Source organism: Salmo trutta, chromosome 2, assembly GCF_901001165.1.
Source record: "Salmo trutta chromosome 2, fSalTru1.1, whole genome shotgun sequence".
Classification (NCBI taxonomy): Eukaryota; Metazoa; Chordata; class Actinopteri; order Salmoniformes; family Salmonidae; genus Salmo; species Salmo trutta.
In genome coordinates, this window is record NC_042958.1 from 56,101,165 (window position 1) to 56,122,842 (window position 21,678).

The following is a 21,678-nucleotide window of genomic DNA, read 5'->3' on the forward strand; positions in this document are numbered from 1 at the left end:
ACACAGAACTTAAAGTAGCATACACGTTGTTTTAGAAACATCAAAATAAAGAATAAAGCAATGTGTTAAAGTTGGTCCCCCTTTGCTGCTATAACAGCCTCCACAGGGCACTGATGTTGGTTGATGAGGCCTGGCTCGCAGTCGGTGTTCCAATTCATCCCAAAGGTGTTCGATGGGGTTGAGGTCAGGGCTCTGTGCAGGCCAGTCAAGTTCTTCCACACCATTCTGTATGGACCTCGCTTTGTGCACGGGGGCATTGTTATGGTGAAACAGGAAAGGGCCTTCCCTAAACTGTTGCCACAAAGTTGGAAGCACAGAATTGTATGCTGTAGCATTAAGAGCTCTCTTCACTGGAACTAAGGGGCCTAGCCCGAACCATGAAAAACAGCCCCAGACCATTATTCCTCCTCCACCAACCTTTACAGTTGGCACTATGCATTCATGCAGGTAGCATTCTCTTGGCATCCGCCAAACCCAGATTCATCCATCGGACTGCCAGATGGTGAAGCGTGATTCATCACTGCAGAGAAAGCATTTCCACTGCTCAAGAGTCCAATGGTGGCGAGCTTTACACCACTCCAGCCAACGCTTGGCATGGTGATCTTAGGCTCATGTGCAGCTGCTCGGCCATGGAAACCCATTTCATGAAGCTCCCGACGAAAAGTTATTGTGCTGAAGTTGCTTCCAGAGGCCATTTGGAACTCGGTAGTGAGTGTTTGGCACAGAGGACAGGTGATTTTTTTTACCCGCTTCAGCACTCTGCTTTTTTTGTGTAGATGGATAGGACACACACATCCAGGCAATCTATATACCAAACATTATTAAGATCTGATCATTTGAACATGTATTCACATGACTTGATTAATGAAATGTAGTACAATACCAAAAACTCACATTGTATACATAGGCTTTGGCCGGTACTTTTTTTTCTCTTCTTCAAATGATCCATCAGTAAGTTCAGAGAACAAGTGTACCAAAGGACATTTAAAACTGTCTGTTATGGACATGAATGGGTTAAGTTGAGGCTTTGCAATACAATAAATCCTACATCTCTCTGTTCACATATGACAAACAAAACGCTGCACAAACAGCTGAGGCAAAAGTAGCACAGAATGTCAGAAGACTAGGGTAAACACTGCTGACAAAACAGGAATGTGATGTGATCCATTTAATCCAAAATTGTGTCAATTTACTGAATCAATGTATTCTTGAGTCCTTCCAGATAACAGATAAGTATGACTCCAGCTCAGAACTCATCCCACCTGCAGTAAATGCAAACTACAGTACAACACAGTACACGAGAGACCTCTAGGGGATGGAAAAAAACAGTGCACCAATTGTTTTATTTTTTAAGCTGTACTATCCTCTCAACATTTGGTCATGGGCAGAAGTCCAGCCTTGTTTTTGTTGTCAAATCTCCATGTGATAAACCAGAAAATCTGTCTAGCAGGTCGAGGGAAATTACTGATCTTCGAAACATGAAATTTAAGATTTCCTCAAAATGTGGCATGTTATCCTATAAGGAAATTCAACAAAAAATATATATATATATCATGCAACAGAAAAACGGTGCTTAATCACACATTCCTTTTGAACAAATAAGTCCAGTTTTTATTATTATGGTTGTTAATGCAGCAGTGGCTCTTCCGCCTGAACAATGATAAATAAAACACTGACAAAATTGTTTTTTTGTTTAGGTTTCCTCAAGACACCGTGAAAGAAATAACCAAATTATCATTCCACACATTTAGATTTTCCTTGACCAATGTCCATACTCAATAGAATGTTTTTCCACTTTAAAAAAAAAGTCATCCAATGAGAACCTGAAGGGTGGCAGTGTTCTCCCCTGTCCATGGCCCTCAGGAGTAACTTGACGTTTTGCTGCCTACATCATCCTCCTGTGTTCCCATACTCTGAAACACACAATGTGATGCTAACCATTAGCAATAATTTGTATACTAATAACTGGAAGACCAGATGTTTGATAAAGCTACTTCATATGTCTGAGAATGGGATAAAAACATTTTTTTTTAAATAAAAATATAAAAATAAAACACCAACCCTCAAACACCTGAATTTCAAATATACTCCTCTTGGAAAACCTCTAGAGGAGCCTAAAAAACTGAACAGTTGCTTCTTACCTTCTGCACAAACTGCGGGTTTACTGTGATTTCTTGATCCATGGACTTTAGTTTCTCATCCAGCTCTATACACTTCAGCATCTGTGAAGGACACAGAACAAGGCATTTACTTCACTAAAACATTACCAAAAGAGATACTCCATTGTACCAGTCATTTTCATACAAGGATAGATAATCAACACTGCCATTCTCTTACCTCTTGGTCAATTTTGTGAAGCATTGCGGGGTTGTTGTATTTCTCCGGGTTGTCATGGAAACAGACCATGCCATCCTTTTGGTTGATACTGGCATAGATCTCGCCATCTTCAATCTGTAAGGAACAGAAAACGTAACCAATGGAAAAATCAAAATCAGGTGAAAGCCATTTTCTTTCAGACATTCAAAAGTGAGTGATCTTAGGAGTACCGAAATACAGAATGCCTTTACTCCTGCGGTCGTGTTGGCTTACCATGTGCAAGACATACTTTTCTGCCTCCTGGGGCCCTGACAGCTGCACTCGACTTGCCATGTCTTGCAAGGACAGCGTCAAGAAAGTCTGCAAAAATAGAACGGCGGTCATATACATTCTGACCATTTGCTTTAAATACTTTCTTTACACCCTGGTAACAGGGTGAAGATAGGGATGTGGAAGGTAGATTTGAAGGACAGACGGAATATTTTGAATATAGCTGAATGCGAACAGAGGGATATTAGGGATGAGAATGGTATGTTGGGGGTAAAAGGTGAGGTATTTGAGGTGAGCGGGGACTATTGGTAGACATATTAGGAGGGAGGTAAATGTGAGGTGAGGGGGACATATTTAAGGCTAAGAAGATACATGAGCTAAAGTGGGTATATTTAAGTATATTGAGGTAAAAGACAAAGTCCATTTGGAGGTTGTGGGAGGATATATTTGGGCTGAGTTGATAAAGTCCAAATTTATTGGTCGTGTATACAGTTGAAGTCAGAAGTTTACATACACCTTAGCCAAATACATTTAAACTCAGTTTCACAATTCCTGACATTTAAACCTAGTACAAATCCCCTGTCTTAGGTCAGTTAGGATCACCACTTTAAGAATGTGAAATGTCAGAATAATAGTAGAGAGAATGATTTATCGCAGCTTTTATTTCTTTAATCGCATTCCCAGTGGGTCAGACGTTTACATACACTCAATTAGTATTTGGTAGCATTGCCTTTAAATTGTTTAACTTGGGTCAAACGTGTCAGGTAGCCTTCCACAAGCTTCCCACAATTAGTTGGGTGAATTTTGGCCCATTCCTCCTGACAGAGCTGGTGTAACTGAGTCAGGTTTGTAGGCCTCCTTGCTCGCACACGCTTTTCAGTTCTGCCAATACATTTATGGTATTGAGGTCAGGGCTTGTGATGGCCACTCCAATACCTTGACTTTGTTGTCCTTAAGCTATTTTGCTACAACTTTGGAAGTATGCTTGGGGTCATTGTCCATTTGGAAGACCCATTTGCGACCAAGCTTTAACTTCCTGACTGATGTCTTGAGATGTTGCTTCAATATTTCCACATAAACTGTCCTGCCTCATGATGCCATCTATTTTGTGAAGTGCACCAGGCCCTCCTGCAGCAAAGCACCCCCACAACATGATGCTGCCACCCCCGTGCTTCACGGTTGGGATGGTGTTCTTCAGCTTGCAAGCTGCCCCTTTTTCCTCCAAACGACAGTCATTATGGCCAAACAGTTATATTTTTGTTTCATCAGACCAGAGGACATTTCTCCAAAGTATGATCTTTGTCCCCATGTGCAGTTGCAAACCGTAGTCTGGCTTTTTTATGGCGGTTTTGGGGCAGTGGCTTCTTCTTTGCTGAGGAGCCTTCCAGGTTATGTCGAAATAGGACTCGTTTTACTGTGGATATAGATACTTTTGTACCCGTTTCCTCCAGCATCTTCACAAGGTCCTTTGCTATTGATCTGGGATTGTAGTGCACTTTTTGCACCAAAGTACATTCATCTATAGGAAACAGAACGCGTCTCCTTCCTGTGCGGTATGGAGGCTGCGTGGTCCCATGGAGTTTATACTTGTGTACTATTGCTTGTACAGATGAACGTGGTACCTTCAGGCGTTTGGAAATTGCTCCCAAGGATGAACCAGACTTGTGGTGGTCTAAAAATATTTTTCTGAGATCTTGCCTGATTTCTTTTGATTTCTCCATGATGTCAAGCAAAGAGGCACTGAGTTTGAAGGTAGGCCTTGAAATACATCCACAGGTATACCTCCAATTGACTCAAATGATGTCAATTAGCCTATCAGAAGCTTCTAAAGCCATGACATCATTTTCGGGAATTTTACAAGCTGTTTAAAGGCACAGTCAACTTAGTGCATGTAAACTTCTGACCCACTGGAATTGTGATAGCGAATTATAAGTGAAATAATCTGTCTGTAAACAATTGTTGGAAAAATGACTTTTGTCATGCACAAAGTAGATGTCCTAACCGACTTGCCAAAATCCTAGTTTGTTAACAAGAAATTTGTGGAATGTTGAAAAACGAGTTTTAATAACTCCAACCTAAGTTTATGTAAACTTCTGACTTCAACTGTATATGAATAGAAAAGGTGTGTACAGCAGTAGTTACAATGCAGTCAGAAAGATTTCAGACCCCTTGACTGTTTCCACATTTTGTTACGTTACAGCCTTATTCTAAAATTGATCACACACACACACATACATACATACATACATACATACATACATACATACATACATACATACATACATATCTTTTTTTATCAATCTACACACAATAGCCCATAATGACAAAGCATAAACTTCTGCAAATGTATAAAAAAAAAAAAAAAAAAGAAATACCTTACTTACATAAGTACTCAAACCCTTTGCTACGAGACTCAAACTTGAGGTCAGGTGCACCCTGTTTCCATTGACCATCCTTGAGATGGTTCTACAACTTGATTGGAGTCCACCTGTGGTAAATTCAATTGATTGGACATGATTTGGAAAGGCGTGGTGTGTCTCTATATAAGGTCCCCCAGTTGACAGTGCATGTCAGAGCAAAAACCAAGCCATGAGGTGGAAGGACTTGTCAATAGAGCTCCCAGACAGGATTGTGTCGAGGTACAGATCTGGGGAAGGGTCCCAAAAAATGTCTGCAGCATTGAAGGTCCCCAAGAAAGCAGTGGCCTCCATCATTCTTAAAAATGGAAGAAGTCTGGAACCACCAAGACTCTTCCTAGAGCTGGCCGCCCATTCTAAATGAGCAATTGGGGGAGAAGGGCCTTGGTCAGGGAGGTGACCAAGAACCCGACAGCCCGCTTGGAAAGGACTCTGACTATGAGAAACAAGATTCTCTGGCCTGATGAAACCAGGATTGAACTCTTTGGCCTGAATGCCAAGCGTCACGTCTGAAGGAAACCTGGCACCATCCCTACGGTGAAGCATGGTGGTGGCAGCATCATGCTGTGGAGATGTCTTTCAGTGGCAGGGACAGGAAAGACTAGTCAGGATCAAGGGAAAGATGAATGGAGCAAAGTACAGAGAGATCCTTGATGAAAACCTGCTCAAGAGCGCTCAGGACCTCAGACTGGGACAACGACCCTACGCACATTCGGGACAAGTCTCTGAATGTCCTTGTGTGGCCCGGACGTGAACCCGATCGAACATCTCTGGAGAGACCTGAAAATAGCTGTGCAGTGACACTCCCCATCCAACCTGACAGAGCTTGCAAAGCTCTGCAGAGAAGAATGGGAGAAACTCCAAATACAGCTGTGCCAAGCTTGTAGCGTCATAGCTAAGAGGACTCGAGGCTGTAATCGCTGCCAAAGGTGCTTCAGCAAAGTACTGTTTAAAGGGTCTGAATACTTACGTAAATGTGATATTTCCAGTTTTTTTTTGTCATTTTGGGTTATTGTGTGTAAAATCAATTTTAGAATAAGGCTGTAACGTAACAAAATGTGGAAGTCAGGGGGTCTGAATACTTTCCGAATGCACTGTATATAGGATGAGCCTTGACTAGAATACAGTATGTATGTATGTATGCATGTAGTGGGTAAAACAACATGTAAAGTGACCGGGTTGTTGCGGACTCTAACAGTCTGATGGCCTGGAGATTTTGATGCACCTGTACTGTCTCCACCTTCTTGATGGTAGCGGGGTGAACAGGCTGTGGCTCGGGTGGGGTGAGGGAAGGATATCTTGGCTAAGGGTGACATGTGGTAAGGGAAGGAAGTATACCTTTGTTAGCCTCTGGATATTCTTCTTGTAGAGGGATGACAGGCACTGCTTGACCAGGCCTGTGTTGTTGTCGCGTGTGAAGGTCTCGCTGTGCTTGTTCACCTGGGTGCGCAGTTCTGCTGGGTTGTTGGTGGCGTACACCTGAGCAAGCTCATGGTAGGCATTGCTGAGAGGCTGCAGAAACAAAGCAATAGAATATGTAATACTATGTCATATGTATAGTATATAGTACAAGAAGCACAACACTAGAATCGCTAAAGCAGTTATTTGGACTGTTCATAAAATGTAAATAAATTATTACTCTGCCATTTTTAAAGTCATGCCTCCCTCCGTCCTTGACTCTATATAACACACGGTTGTTAGAATATTACTAACAGACAGACTGGAGTTACAGACAGTTTAAGGAGGGCATGTCATTTTTTGAATTGTTTTCCGGTTGCCCCTCCTCCTAACAGTAGGTCCTGCTCTGCTCCTTCTCCCGATAGTTGAAGGTGCAGTGCCCAGTTGATAATCACCCCGCAGATTGCCTCAAAACTGAACCTAAACTAATTTCGCACGTCAACAGATTAAATAAATTAAGTAAAGTGTGATGGGGGAAAATGGGTGGGTTTCAGTTAGCCGGTAACAGCTGGCTTTTGGCCGATATTATTTGTTGAAAAGCAGATAAATCAAATTGGCACTGGCCAATTATTCCAGAGAAGAAAAAAAATCTCATTGCGAAATAATGCTTTTTAACCTATTCACTGATGGAAATAACAATCGATGGAAATACATTTGACTGGTCATGCTTATCGGTTTATAGGTGACTTTGCATAATTTTGTGCAATTAAATTGGCGCATGTACAGTATATTCGTTATGCATCTTATTGATCACACACCTAGCCTAGCCAAAATCAGATCATATCCGTGGATCATTGTCCAGTAGCCAAAGGCACAATCCTAGTCAAATTAGCAACCCATGCTAGTTGTTGCATACTAGATCTCCCCTCTTTCTAAAGGATATTTTCATCTCTGTCACATGAAACCACTCGCACATGCGGTGCGCTTTGACGCCGATGTTTTCCAGTTAATTGCATTATGGAACAAACACTTGCCCTACCCTACTGCCTTGCGCGCATTGCTGCGCTTATAAATGTGAAGAAATAATAGTTTATCAACAGTTTAAGCTAAACGTTCTGATCTGTTGCATCATCTGATCTGACTTGTTAATGTAGCCTAGGTCTACTGGTTGCACACATTTTGGAACTCTAGTCCAACAACTGTCCCAGAGTCTGTTTGGAATAGGCCATTTCTTTCTCGAAAAGCTGACCAATAGAAGAGGTCAACTTTTCTACTATAGGGGATAGTAGATTGACATAGGCTAGTGATTTTTCTGTTTGCTACTCATCTTGTTGGCTGAGGAAAAGTCAATGTGGACAGTTATTCTAACATCTTCATAGTGAGCATCAGAATTCGGTGAGAAGGATACACGCCATTGCATCCTTGACTTGCATGTTCTGTTAACAGGAATTACTATATTCTAAATCGGATATCTGTCATTCTGAGCACCAGTTGCGCACCCAATGCATATGGGTCCAGTACATTTCTCAAAATGTCCGGTAAATTAAAATGCTGCCGGTCTCCTAACGGAAACCCTGGTATGTACCCTATATCAGTCCACCCAGGTCTACACAGTGAGAGTGTGTGTAATTTACAGTGGCAAGAAGACGAAGACGAATGGATGCGCATTCGCTACAAGATCTGAATGAAAATGACTCAGACGGCGGGGGAAGAAATGAATCATGACATCTCTGATGATTATTCTTCTGATTCTGAGCCTCAGCCTGAACCTTCACCTCTGAGGCCTAATTGTAAAAAAAGCCAGAATAGTGAGCAATGAGCAGGTGGCTGTGCCACCAACAAATGAAAACGGTGAGACAGGAAAGGAGAGCCCTGTTTGGACAGAACAAAGCCAGTGACAATGCTAGAGCCAATTATCAGCACAAAAATGTCATCACAGAGAGCAGACCCAACATTGCAAGCAAAAAACATCTGCAACGCACTCACCAGCTTTCGTTTGTGACATGAACACTCTCCAACTGATGCCATTGCATGAACATGTAAGCACAAGCTGGCAATAACTGACGATTTGTGTTTACTGCTGTCATATCAACACTTATATTCATTATAATGGGGCGGCAGGGTAGCCTAGTGGTTAGAGCGTTGGACTAGTAACCGAAAGGTTGCTAGATTGAATCCCCGAGCTGACAAGGTAAAAATATGTCATTCTGTCCCTGAACAGGCAGTTAACCCACTGTTCCTAGGCCGTCATTGAAAATAAGAATTTGTTCTTAACTGCCTAGTTAAATAAAGGTAAAAAATAAATAATGCCATTATTGCTTTTGTGCTGATTTTCATTACTCATCAGGCACACTTATGATGTTTAGGCTACTAATGATTTTATCATTTGGCCACCCGTCTTGCTGACCGTGCGTCTTGGTGGTTGGGTGTTGGTGTTACCGTGATCCAACACGTATGCTTTCTGTTTCATACTTAAAAAGGTACTCCACAAATCAAATTGATTGAACACTTCAATGTTGGTGCTTTTTAACTATAGCCTACAGTAACAAACTAATGAAAATGCTATTGTGTTATTTGAATATTTTGTTTTATCTTATTCTAATGTTCCTAAGACCTTCAGAAATACAACCAAATCATATTTTTTTGCAATAGCATATATATGATGTATTAATTACACTGTTAGAATGGTGCAGTCAGAATGACTGCTCATTAGCTTGAAGGGGGGGGGGGGGTCCCAAGAGGCCCAGCGGTTCTAGTGTTCGAGATGTAATGGCACATCTAAGGATGTAAAATATGGCCGAGTTTGCATCTTCACTCTCACCTTTATGAACCTCCCAACTATCTGTGATGTGTATTTGGGGAGCTGCTGCACTTTGCCGTGTAGAATCAAGGAGACCAGGATGTACTTCTTATAGGCCTCCAACATGATGTGACTGACTGCCATAGCTGGAGTGGTTATTGCCTGGGGGGGATCATAAGAATATCACACAATGGAATTAGAGACGTAAACCAACTACAGGCAAGTCAATGCCCTAACAGATTCAACGTCAACGCAGGGTGTAGTGTACTTGACTACTGTACGCATACACAGTATCAAAATAGTAACTTCAAAAATGTCAATTGAAATGGTACTAAGATGAACAAATGTGTTACTAGTAGCCTACTAAATCAATTAACTTTTGATAACAGGAACACTAAGCCACATCCAAAACAGCACATACATTTTAGATTCTCAAATAAGCCAGTACCTGCTCATAAAAATACAGTGCTCTTTCAAAGTTCTTCAGACCCGTGTAGATCATGCCTCCGTAATAGTAGTAACATAGAAAGTGCTTTGCGTCGTAGGCGCCATTCTCCTTACAGATGTCCATCATGTCAAGCTCAAGAAATGGGAGGACAGGCTTGAAGCACTTTGCTAACAAGCACAGCTGTGGATGTACACACAAAATAGTGGAGAGTTCATTCATGCTTAGTCTTGTAGCCAAGCATCAATACATTTCAATAATCATGTAATGACAAAAGATCCAGTTGACATGAAGCGGTTTACACACCTGACACAGGTCCGCATGAACTGAGGTAAGTTGGTTTGTGTTCATCTGCATTTTGTCTATTGCCTGTTTTAGAATGCCGACGCCCCTCAATGGCTGTGAAGGAAAGAGATGTTTAAAACCAAATGTAACAGAGACAACAATGTGCCGTGAACTCACTCCACAGCTAGCTTGAAATGTCACCAATGATGCCGTCGAGGTTCCGTTTTGGTAGTATAACTGCATAGTACGTTGCCAAGCAGGGCGATCACGTGTGCTAGCAAGGCAGAGGTCCCCAGGTTTGAGCCTTGGTACGATCAGTTGGCCTGGCACACTGACATCTGTTTCACATACCCTCCACTGCTGTGATTACAAATAAAATATCCAAGCATGGAATTAACAGAGCCAAATCTATCCTTCTTTGAAAAACCGCTGCATTAAACACTTACATAAAATAGAAAGAACATTTTTTTTTATTTCACCTTTATTTAAACAGGTAGGCAAGTTGAGAACAAGTTCTCATTTACAATTGCGACCTGGCCAAGATAAAGCAAAGCAGTTCGACACATACAACAACACAGAGTTACACATGGAGTAAAACAAACATACAGTCAATAATACAGTAGAAAAATACGTCTATACACAATGTGAGCAAATGAGGTGAGATAAGGGAGGTAAAGGCAAAAAAGGCCATGGTGGCAAAGTAAATACAATATAGCAAGTAAAACACTGGAATGGTAGATTTGTAGTGGAAGAAAGTGCAAAGTAGAAATAGAAATAATGGGGTGCAAAGGAGCAACATAAATAAATATATAAATACAGTAGGGGAAGAGGTAGTTGCTTGGGCTAAATTATAGATGGGCTACGTACAGGTGCAGTGATCTGTGAGCTGCTCTGACAGCTGGTGTTTAAAGCTAGTGAGGGAGATAAGTGTTTCCAGTTTCAGAGATGTTTGCAGTTCGTTCCAGTCATTGGCAGCAGAGAACTGGAAGGAGAGACGGCCAAAGGAGGAATTGGCTTTGGGGGTGACCAGTGAGATATACCTGCTGGAGCGCGTGCTACAGGTGGGTGCTGCTATGGTGACCAGTGAGCTGAGATAAGTGGGGACTTTACCTAGCAGGGTCTTGTAGATGACCTGGAGCCAGTGAGTTTGGCGACGAGTATGAAGCGAGGGCCAGCCAACGAGAGCATACAGGTTGCAGTGGTGGGTAGTATATGGGGCTTTGGTGACAAAACGGATGGCACTGTGATAGACTGCATCCAGTTTATTGAGTAGGGTATTGGAGGCTATTTTGTAAATGACATCGCCGAAGTCGAGGATCGGTAGGATGGTCAGTTTTACGAGGGTATGTTTGGCAGCATGAGCGAAGGATGCTTTGTTGCGAAATAGGAAGCCAATTCTAGATTTAACTTTGGATTGGAGATGTTTGATGTGAGTCTGGAAGGAGAGCTTGCAGTCTAACCAGACACCTAGGTATTTGTAGTTGTCCACATATTCTAAGTCTGAACTGTCCAGAGTAGTGAGGCTGGACGGGCGGGCAGGTGCTGGCAGCGATCGGTTGAAGAGCATGCATTTAGTTTTACTTGTATTTAAGAGCAGTTGGAGGCCACTGAAGGAGAGTTGTATGGCATTGAAGCTCGTCTGGAGGGTTGTTAACACAGTGTCCAAGGAAGGGCCAGAAGTATACAGAATAGTGTCGTCTGCGTAGAGGTGGATCAGAGACTCACCAGCAGCAAGAGCGACATCATTGATGTATACAGAGAAAAGAGTTGGCCCAAGAATTGAAGCCTGTGGCACCCCCATAGAGACTACCAGAGGCCCGGACAACAGGCCCTCCGATTTGACACATTGAACTCTCAGAGAAGTAGTTGGTGAACCAGGCGAGGCAATCATTTGAGAAACCAAGGCTATGGAGTCTACCGATGAGGATGTGGTGATTGACAGAGTCGAAAGCCTTGGCCAGGTCGATGAATACGGCAGCACAGTATTGTTTCTTATCGACGGCGGTTACGATATCGTTTAGGACCTTGAGCGTGGCTGAGGTGCACCCATGACCAGCTCTGAAACCAGATTGCATAGCGGAGAAGGAGCAGTGGGATTCGAAATGGTCGGTAATCTGTTTTGTTAACTTGGCTTTCGAAGACCTTAGAAAGGCAGGGTAGGATAGATATAGGTCTGTAGCAGATTGAGTCAAGAGTATCCCCTCCTTTGAAGAGGGGGATGACCGCAGCTGCTTTCCAATCTTTGGGAATCTCAGACGACACGAGAGGTTGAACAGACTAGTAATAGGGGTTGCAACAATTTCAGCAGATCATTATAGAAAGAGAGGGTCCAGATTGTCTAGCCCGGCTGATTTGTAGGGGTCCAGATTTTGCAGCTCTTTCAGAACATCAGCTGACTGGACTTGGGAGAAGGAGAAATGGGGAAGGCTTGGGCAAGTTGCTGTGGGGGGTGCAGTGCTGTTGACTGCAAGTTGCTGTGGGGGGTGCAGTGCTGTAGAAAAATGCTTATTGAAATTCTCAATTATCGTGGATTTATCTGTGGTGACAGTGTTTCCTAGCCTCAGTGCAGCGGGCAGCTGGGAGGAGGTGTTCTTATTCTCCATGGACTTTTACAGTGTCCCAGAACTTTTTTAAGTTTGTGTTGCAGGAAGCAAATTTCTGCTTGAAAAAGCTAGCCTTGGCTTTTCTAACTGCCTGTGTATATTGGTTTCTAACTTCCCTGAAAAGTTGCATATCACGGGGGCTGTTCGATGCTAATGCATCTAATATGCTTTCTCATGGGTTGGCTTTTTGTTTATGAAATCATGTAGAGTAGTAATGCCATAAGCTGGGTCTTATCTTGTAAAAACACAAGTCATTTTGTCAAACAGACCATGTTAATAGACAAGTAAGTTCATGCATTAGCTCTTCTGGTTGAAATGTGTTTCTCCCATTTTGGCAAGACTTACCTGTTTCCGTTCTACAAGAGCGTTTGTCAACTGATGGCAGAGGCCGGCAACTGTGGAGAGAATAATCAAATAGTGAGTTTTACAGCGTTTCCCAAACTAGGGGTCACCAGATATGAAAATGGGGTCGCGAGAAAAACTCTGGGGGAAAAAATACAGAATAATTGTGCTTGGTTCATAGAATCGCAGTTACATCTAATCTCTGGTAGCTGCTAGATGCGGTTGTAATAAACAGAGCCGTTTCGGTTTTCTTCCTACAAAATGTGGCTCTATCCTTTTAAACGGTTTATGCTACACAATATTACAACCACATCACTGAAAGATAACACTCTCAGGAACCCGTACGCGTCTTCTGTTTCCCTTTACAACGACAACAAGCCGAGCAGGATTCATTAGAACACTAAATCATTAGGCACTAAATCAGATAGGGAAAAGAATATCAACAATAACGTTATTTTCTACACAGATCTTCACATCATACAAAACAAAACACCCCCACGAATGATGCAGCGCCCCCCCTTGGGCCAATTGGGATATCACACATTTCAGTTAATTACTACAGCTCCCGCCTTGGGCCAATCCGTGTCATTCTGTAAATGCCGGATCGCTACAAGACGCATCATTCACCCAAGTTGCATCAAAAATCGGGCCAGTGCTGTCTGAGATATCACGTGTGACTAATGTACAGAGACAGATCCACAGTCCCCTCCCCGATTCCATTACTGGGGACAGTTATTGCCTGATGATCTTCTGAATATCCCAATACCTTTGATGCATTTCAGTCACTTCAAACTATGCTTCCTCAGATTGAAATACTGTCCAAAAAAATACTGTCAGACTGATTTGTAATAATGTCATATAATTAACACACAATTAAAAAAAGTAAACATTGGCTGTTGATTACCTCTTTTTTTATTATTATTATTATTATTTTTTTTTACATGGTGGGGTCGCAAAAATAGAGTTCCAGGGCAAAAAAGTTTGGGAATCCCTGGTTTAACAGGTTCAAGTTAAATACATTTTGCCCTGATCATTTGACCTTGAAAAACATGATCCAAATTGCTTACATCACTACAAGACGTTAACACCTTATGGAGTAACCGCATCAATACAAGGCTTCTAGAAACCAAAAATAAGTTACGTTTAGACTTACAAGTGTCTGTTGCATATCGGATGTGCTCCCCATTGCAGGTACTGATAAAGAGCTGGACTTGGGAAAAGAGCGTCTCAAAGTCAGGGATGTTTGGCATGGAGAACTTCACAAACCTGTATGAAGGGAAAGTGAAAACTGGCCGTGAGTACACAAGAGAAAAATGTTGTCACCGCATTAAAACAAAGAATGTAGACTGTAAAAGACAACCAGTTTCAACAGACACAATTTAAATTTTAACACCTTGATCTGTGTGATATAATTTCCTGAGTTATGAGCCTCAAATGCACACAGGTACAGTAAGCAGAAACTGACTCAAAGTCATATCCTATATCAGTGATTGACTTATAAAATCATTGATCAAGGATTAGATGACTGCAGAAAAGAGCAAGCTACTCACAGCACAGCCAGGACGCCCAAGGAGTGCTCCTGGATGTCCAAGGCCCCCAGTACAGTGTCCAGGTGGGACAGGTTCTTGGCCAACAGCTCCCCGCTCTTGTTGATCAGTTCACACAGCTGTGTCATCTGACCTGATATGCAACAGTAAAGACAATAGGTAAACAAACAATGCAGCACTTGATAGTTGAGCCATTAGAGCTGGTTGAAGAGTACAGGTCCAAATTAAACGGGAGTTCATGTGTGAATATAGGATGAAGAGTCTATATCATAAATAGTTTAATTGACAAGTGTTTCTCCCATTTTTAGATTTGGATAAGCTCTGGATAAGAGCGTCTGCTAAATGACGTAAATGTAAATGTAGATGGAGCCTTCCCAAACTCTACTGTCCAACAGCAGACCCACATTACATTCATCTTACCCAGAGATGAAAGCCCATGATAGTCAGAAATAAATATTTAATTATGTTGCTCGGTTATTTCTAACAATATAATACAGGCTATAATAGCAAACCTCTATACCAACAAAATAGCCAGAATGTCAACTGAATACACCTGCATATGTAAATGATAACGTTAATCACTTAGTAATATATATTTGTTTTAAAGAATAGAATATTGGGTGCCACTAAGAATATTGAGCATGTTTTTATAATGGAACGAGGTCTAGCTGCATAGCTCACATTCTTTGCGGCTACTAAACTTCCCCGTGGATGAAATCATCGTGGACTTGAGGTACTTGGCAACTGTAAAATATATCGGCCGGTCAAGTGTCCTGTCAAGGCCTGCACTTGGTACATTACCAATGGAAGTATTGCGTTACAGATGGGACTGTCGCCCAATAACATTTGACAATGGCGCTCTTCAACCAATCGCGCGTGGTTAGGGCGGAACTACCGGAAAGCATACCCCAGAAATGATTTTCTCTAACAAAAACAAAAAGTAAGATTTTAAAGCACGTATTCGTTTGCAGTGTTGTTTGAGGTACACATTAGTGTCCCGAGGTAAACACGCATCTTTGTGAACTACTTTTTTGAGGCCTCGTTCACCAAAACAATACATTTAGCGCTGTGTTTACATGATAAAGCAAAAAGGATCTATCCAGTTTGGCTACCTAGCCTAGCTAGTTATACATGATAACAGCACAGTAACCCATTGGTTAGCATTAGCTAATAGTTCCAGCTCGTCTAAGAACTAAAACCTGTTTAGTGTCCATACCTTGAGCAGAGAGCTGCCGCACATTGTTCACGAACTGCTCCAAGGCTGAAGCCATTATTTCATCTGTCCAAAGTGGTAGCAATTCAGATTGTTTTTCATTCAAATGTCAGAAACAACTCCGTCCGTGCTGGCTGAGACAGGGGGCAACACAGCCGCCACTGAGAGAGAGAAGTATCGTGAGACCTTCGTAAGAACAGACGGGATCTAACGAGATTTAGTGTTGGAACTTTAGGCTCTTAAATTGACAGGCACAGATTTGCTAAACGCAAAATATGAATCCATCAGAAACCTAGTTATTGCTGTTTGCTACCATTTATTTCCTCCTTTGCTCGAAACGTACACCCCCTGAAAACATCTGCTGATTGTCTTTATGTTCTATCAGGAATTGTGTTCATTTGGAATTTCTCTCCCTGTGCTACCACTTTAAGGGTCACACAGTAGTAAACACAGGAAGTACAGTGCAGATGCTACCGGGTTGCAAGCAAAGACATTATACAATTGGAGATTTCCCACTCGAATACAGCCGTGGAGGCCACAGGGTACTGTTTTTTTTGTTGTTTCCCTAATCGGACTGATTCAAATCAGGACTGGAACACCAGTAACACAAGGTTAATAGCCCTGCACCTTAGACTGTATGTGAGTATGGAGTCAAGTTTACCTGTCATATGCACAGGATACACATGGTACAGTACAACAATTAAAATAATACATGAATTATCATGTCTACAACGCTAGCCTTGTTTCAGATGTGATTTGGCAAAACATGATTGGGGGCCCCTACAAGGGGACACTCAACGTCTCCCTGCAGCTTAGCAACGAGCCAGAGACCTCCCCTCCTCCCTACCACAGACAATTATCAAATCACACAATAGGCCAGCACACTCCACTCTGTTAACTGTAGCTGCTTCTCAGAACCTTTTCATTGTTCTGGGGCCTCATTGGATATGTCTTCCCATTGACCACACCTGTGTAGTCTTGCTAGCCAGATTCATGGCACTCATGGCTGTGTGGGAACTGGAAAGATTCTAGCACCTGTGTTCTCCAGAGCTGAAATTCGGCCTGTCCCCGAGGGCCCCCACCCCAACGACATTCATCACTGTTGCAGTTGTTAATATGTATATTATTACTCTTATTTCACTTTGTCCCCACACCCACTCAATGGTCTTGCTGCTCCCCCTATGGCCATTCCCCCACCCCTCAACAGGCTTTACTCTGCCTCCACCCTAATGGGCATTTATTTATTAATCACTGCGACAGTTTGTACGGTGTATATAGTGCTATTTCTATTGTTGTTTTTATTGCAATTTACATTATTTTATTCCACTTAGTCTTGCATGTTGGAACTCGGCACCTAAGATGTTCACTGTACTCTGCAATCACACCTGCAAACCCTGTACATGTGACGATTAAACACTCTGAATCTGACTGATTCCGCCCTTCCCTGTTATTTTTCTCCCTCTGTTGCATGCATGCTCAGCTTCTTTTGATGTAAAAAGTTAAATGTTGTAGATGTTTTCCAGTTCACACTCCATGGTACAAGTTTGCCTTTTTAAACCCCACTGAGAAACGTAGGACACGTGCGTAATCTTGTTTCACGACATTGTCTTTGACTGCAGGATTTTGTACAGTAGGCGACACTTCTAAGAGTATTTGGACCAAATTTCACAGCTGCTGTGCGGCTGACAATGGTTGTGAGACGCGACATTAACTGCTGTAGAATCAGTCCATACTGATAAGAGTCGTAAACAAGTCCAAATACAGTGCTGAAAGGCATTGGTCAAATTTGACCCTGTGCGCTAATCAATTTACCAGTAGTGCTAACGTTAGCTAGCTTGCTGGCTAAAGCTATGCAGCACAAGTGCCAAAGCCTGCCCAATTGCAATAAAGGTTGAAACCTTAAATAAATAGCTGACAGTGTCAAATAGTTAGTTACATTAGCAACGTCCCAAAATATTTTTTGTTTACATGGCACCCTATCAGTATTAGAAAAAACACTTTTCTCTTCTGGACTTTCGAATACTTATCTCGGGCTTCGTGAGTCTTGAAGCCATCGTTCGATCACCGACAGAAATCAGCGAGGCAAGTAAATCATGTCATTACTGCCTAAGATAGTAACGTTACGCGACAGAGGGAGGATCTTACTCCATGACCAGTTCAAGTGTATTTCCGCGAAGATGTCTTCATCCTCTGGTAAGAGACTTCGGGTCCTGGTGGACATGGATGGCGTCATTGCAGACTTCGAAGGGGGATTCCTGAAGAAATACCGGGCCAGGTACCCCAATGAACCGTACATCACCCTGGAGGACAGACGAGGATTCTGGGTGTCGTCTCAGTATGGGAACTTGAGGAGTGACCTGTGTGTAAGTCGTTCCGAACTGTGCATTCTGTCTGAAAACAGGAAATAACCATACATTCATTGTCTGTATAGTCTGTGGCGTTATGTCGCTCATTCATTTGCATCAGAAGTCCCCTGCATGTTCAAAAGGTTGCAAGAGCAGCAGCTGTCATTACATTGAATTCTGTAAATGCCAGTCACACACAGATCTGATTTATAAGAAAGTCCTTGTGCAGAGTTAACCCCTACTCACATGGTGGCTCGACAAAGTGCTTTAATTTCTGCTTTATAATGCAACCCCAGTTTCTCCAGACAGTGCTCTATTTCCACAGTATAGTCATAGCAAGCATGCACTTGATAAATATGTCTCCCATATCCCTTTTATTGTATAATGCCAGGCAGAGTATTAAAGTATGCCATGCATCTAGGTCCTCTGTGTCTGCCATGAATTAACAAACACACAATCTGTAAAAGTCTGTGGATGATAAGCAGAGGCTATATTGACTGTAGGAGAAGGCCATCAGCATTTGGGAGTCAAAGGACTTCTTTATAGAGCTGGAGCCCCTTCCTGGAGGAGTGCAGGCCGTCAAGGAGATGGCTAAGATGGAGAAGTAAGTTTGAACCATATATGGTCATTCAAACCATATCTGAACAATACCATAGCTTACGAAATATTCTTAAAATACTCACATTTATTTCAAAGACACTTGCCCCGGTGAGTCAGCTGTATTGAGTCAGGTGTTCAAAGAGAAGGAATTGCTGTTTTGTTTGTGTTCCCAAAGTGCTTTACAATGTTTTGACCCTCACCTAGAGACTATTTTCCATTTAGTCGTCACCTGTTAGGCTATATTCTATGGGTCATGTTAAACAAATAAGGTGGAGGAGGCGGGCAGGTGATCCTAGAGTAGGATGGTAATCCTCTCAGGAAGGGAACTGTTATGTCATGGTGTGCTCTGCTGTATGCATTTGCTGTGTTAAAATGTCATCATGTTAATAGCACAATAACAGACAGATGCTTTTCTCCAAAGCGACTTAGTCATCCATGCGTGCATTTTATGTATGAGTGATCCCAGGAATCGAACCCACTATCTTGGTTGTTGCAAGTGCCATGCTCTACCAACAGCTACAGAGGACCACGCTGTCTTTATAGAGGGAACTTTAGCTTTAGTGTTTCATTTTGGCCGACCTTATGTCAACAACCATATAGTAGTTAACCTCAAGCAAATGCCCTCACCATGAAACAGTACATTCACAGTAACTCTGTTCCAATACTAGCCTATATCCACATGTTAGGACATCCCCTTTGCTCACCTTTCAAGAGCGGTATGTTGTAGAAAATTTACTTTGAAAACAAATTAACCCTGTTGTGTTCTTCTCTGTTTTCCAGCACAGATGTCTTTATTTGCACCAGCCCTATAAAACATTATATACACTGCCCATATGAGAAGGTAAGCTCGGAGTCAAGACAGTAATCCTTTAGGCTGGAGGCAGAGTGGTGGTTGTGGTACCTCTTTCTAACAATATTTCTGGTCTTTGCGCTCTCCCTGTTATGTGTTCAGTATGCCTGGATAGAGAAGCACCTGGGCTATGATTTCTTGGACCAGATCATCCTAACCAGAGACAAGACTGTGGTGACTGGGGACGTCCTCATAGATGACAAGCCAGACATCCTCGGTGAGTCAAGTGTTTATAGCAAAGCTTGAAAACTGTGCGCGTGTAAATATATGTGCATGTATTTATATGATGGTGCCATATGCATGCTAGTGTCATACATATAGGTATTTTCGGTAGTTAGTATTTGACTGTTCGATTCATCTACAAGCGTTACATGACCTTTGTGATGTGCCTCTGTTGCAGGTGTAGAGCCTAACCCAAGCTGGGAGCACATCCTATTTACTGCCTGCCACAACAAGCACATACTTCCCAGCTCCAGCCACCGGCGCCTGCTCTCCTGGGCAGATGACTGGAGGGGCATCCTGGAGGGCAAGAGGCTCTGAGCCCCCCTCATACACACATCAACTTCCCCTTCTCCACCCTGATTACCTACACTGTATTGGGGTACAAAGGGTGAATACCTCCACTAATACACTACAGTCAATCTCCAACTTGAAGTTTAGGGTCCTACTGTACCTTATTTAGCCAATGTCAGAGAATATGAATCTGTTTGACCACTAGGGGGCACACATCGACTGAAGCATGAGGTAGAAATACTGAAAATGATTGCAGTGAAAGACCAGCAACAATATTGAGTAGAGAGTAAATGCAGAGTTTACTGTTTTGACTCACTCTTTATAGTTGTATAAGACTATTAGTTGTTCCTTCTACATATTTTGTTTGTATGTTGACCAGGACATTGGCCAGAGGGCTATACAGTTTTGTTTCACATGTGCTGTATAGGAGTGACTCCATTTTGTAAATGTTGTGTTTCAACATTGTGCCAACATGGATCAAATTGTAGCCTGTATATTTTTTTCTCAACTTAGTTTAGGTAGATTTTTTAAAGTGTTTTAAAGCATCCACCAATCCACAGGCAAATATTGAGAATGACAGATATGACTAGGTTGCATGATATAAACATAATGTCTACAGATTTAAAACACAGATTTAGAAAAAGTGAATATACTTTATTTTTAAAAAATATATAAATTATATATCAAATGTATTATAAAGACATGCTAAACCTTCCTATTTTATTTCAAATTTTAACATTACGTAACCGATTTGCATTAGTCTTATGTGTCTTATTGTTTGAGACAAGAAAATGGTTGACTGAAAAAAAGCTCATTACATATTACACCTCAAAGTATCCAATACACTCTGCTGTGAATATGGTCAAGCTCTTCCATCAAAACAAATGTATTTCTCTTCATAAGTGTCTTTACAGGCCTTAAAGTATATTCACAAAGCAACCTAACGTAGCAGGCAAGACACCTGAGCGGACTCCCCTTCGTTTTTCAGGGGAAACGGAAGTTTGGTTGAAAATACTGTATCCCTGAAAACCAGAAACATCCACTTTCTGCTGACTCCGTGGAGAGTGTTCACAAAGTGGTCCAGTGAAGAAGTTATACTTACACCTAGCTGAATGTCTCTAGCCTTTTGTAAAATGTTTCAAAACAGTTGAAATTGGTGCTAATGTTGTTCATTGCTAGTTCACCTATTGTGAGTATATCTTACCCCAGTGATTCACATAGAGGGCATAGCTGGCTCTGGCCTGACGTATGTAGAAGCCCACAATGGAGGTGTCATAATACCCATAAAACCTAGCGGTCAAACAGGGAAATGGTTCCAATTGTTTTTTGACCATACATTTTTCCCAAAGTGGATTTTAGAAACGCTTAAAATAAGGGTTGTTTCGTGTAGGCTTACCTTGGCGTGACGTTTTGATAGACATGTATATCTCTCTTGTACAAGGTGACTTCTTTCAATATACTCGGCTCTATTTACTCTGATTCAAAAATCCTAATTAGCATCAAAGTAGACATCATTCAAAACTACAAATCCCTCCAAGCTCCTGCATGTCATCTCTAACTGATACCTTTGCTAACAGGTAATGTGTCAATTTAAAACTTGCACAAGACAGTTCACAGAATTGTCCATTTAAAGAAATGTAGCCTATTTATTATTTACTACATTTAGCTAACATAAGATAGTAAATCCAGAGATTCTTACCTTAGCCTCGATTCGGCAGTCTCGTCCAGATCATC

At 41.9% G+C, this 21,678-nt stretch overlaps 2 protein-coding genes across 2 annotated transcripts; one reads left to right on the forward strand and one right to left on the reverse strand.

Annotated features, from left to right (window-relative positions):
- Nucleotides 1-1,153: 1,153 nt before the first annotated feature.
- Nucleotides 1,154-16,776, reverse strand: cops3 (COP9 signalosome subunit 3). The gene is made up of 12 exons (XM_029706315.1): nucleotides 15,640-16,776; nucleotides 14,427-14,556; nucleotides 14,030-14,142; nucleotides 12,880-12,929; nucleotides 9,953-10,045; nucleotides 9,650-9,829; nucleotides 9,223-9,363; nucleotides 6,342-6,515; nucleotides 2,590-2,676; nucleotides 2,338-2,451; nucleotides 2,142-2,222; nucleotides 1,154-1,913 (listed from the first exon to the last, which is right to left on the reverse strand). The coding sequence occupies exons 1-12, from the start codon at nucleotides 15,692-15,694 to the stop codon at nucleotides 1,860-1,862; spliced, it is 1,272 nt and encodes a 423-aa protein (XP_029562175.1). The 5' UTR covers nucleotides 15,695-16,776; the 3' UTR covers nucleotides 1,154-1,859.
- Nucleotides 16,777-17,188: 412 nt separating this feature from the next.
- nt5m (5',3'-nucleotidase, mitochondrial) lies at nucleotides 17,189-21,431 on the forward strand. The gene is made up of 5 exons (XM_029706329.1): nucleotides 17,189-17,999; nucleotides 18,485-18,585; nucleotides 19,362-19,422; nucleotides 19,534-19,648; nucleotides 19,832-21,431. The coding sequence occupies exons 1-5, from the start codon at nucleotides 17,730-17,732 to the stop codon at nucleotides 19,969-19,971; spliced, it is 687 nt and encodes a 228-aa protein (XP_029562189.1). The 5' UTR covers nucleotides 17,189-17,729; the 3' UTR covers nucleotides 19,972-21,431.
- The last annotated feature ends 247 nt before the right edge of the window (nucleotides 21,432-21,678 follow it).

What these genes read in the sequence shown, in the direction of transcription:
- cops3 (XM_029706315.1), bottom strand. Translation starts at nt 15,694, where the DNA reads ATGGCTTCAGCCTTGGAGCAGTTCGTGAACAATGTGCGGCAGCTCTCT. An exon ending in TAGTTGGGAGGTTCATAAAG is followed by an intron (nt 6,516 to 9,222) that starts GTGAGAGTGAAG and finishes TTGTTTCTGCAG; the next exon opens with CCTCTCAGCAATGCCTACCA. An exon ending in AAAAGTATGTCTTGCACATG is followed by an intron (nt 2,452 to 2,589) that starts GTAAGCCAACAC and finishes TGTTCCTTACAG; the next exon opens with ATTGAAGATGGCGAGATCTA.
- nt5m (XM_029706329.1), top strand. Translation starts at nt 17,730, where the DNA reads ATGTCATTACTGCCTAAGATAGTAACGTTACGCGACAGAGGGAGGATC. An exon ending in ACTTGAGGAGTGACCTGTGT is followed by an intron (nt 18,000 to 18,484) that starts GTAAGTCGTTCC and finishes TATTGACTGTAG; the next exon opens with GAGAAGGCCATCAGCATTTG. An exon ending in TACACTGCCCATATGAGAAG is followed by an intron (nt 19,423 to 19,533) that starts GTAAGCTCGGAG and finishes TTATGTGTTCAG; the next exon opens with TATGCCTGGATAGAGAAGCA.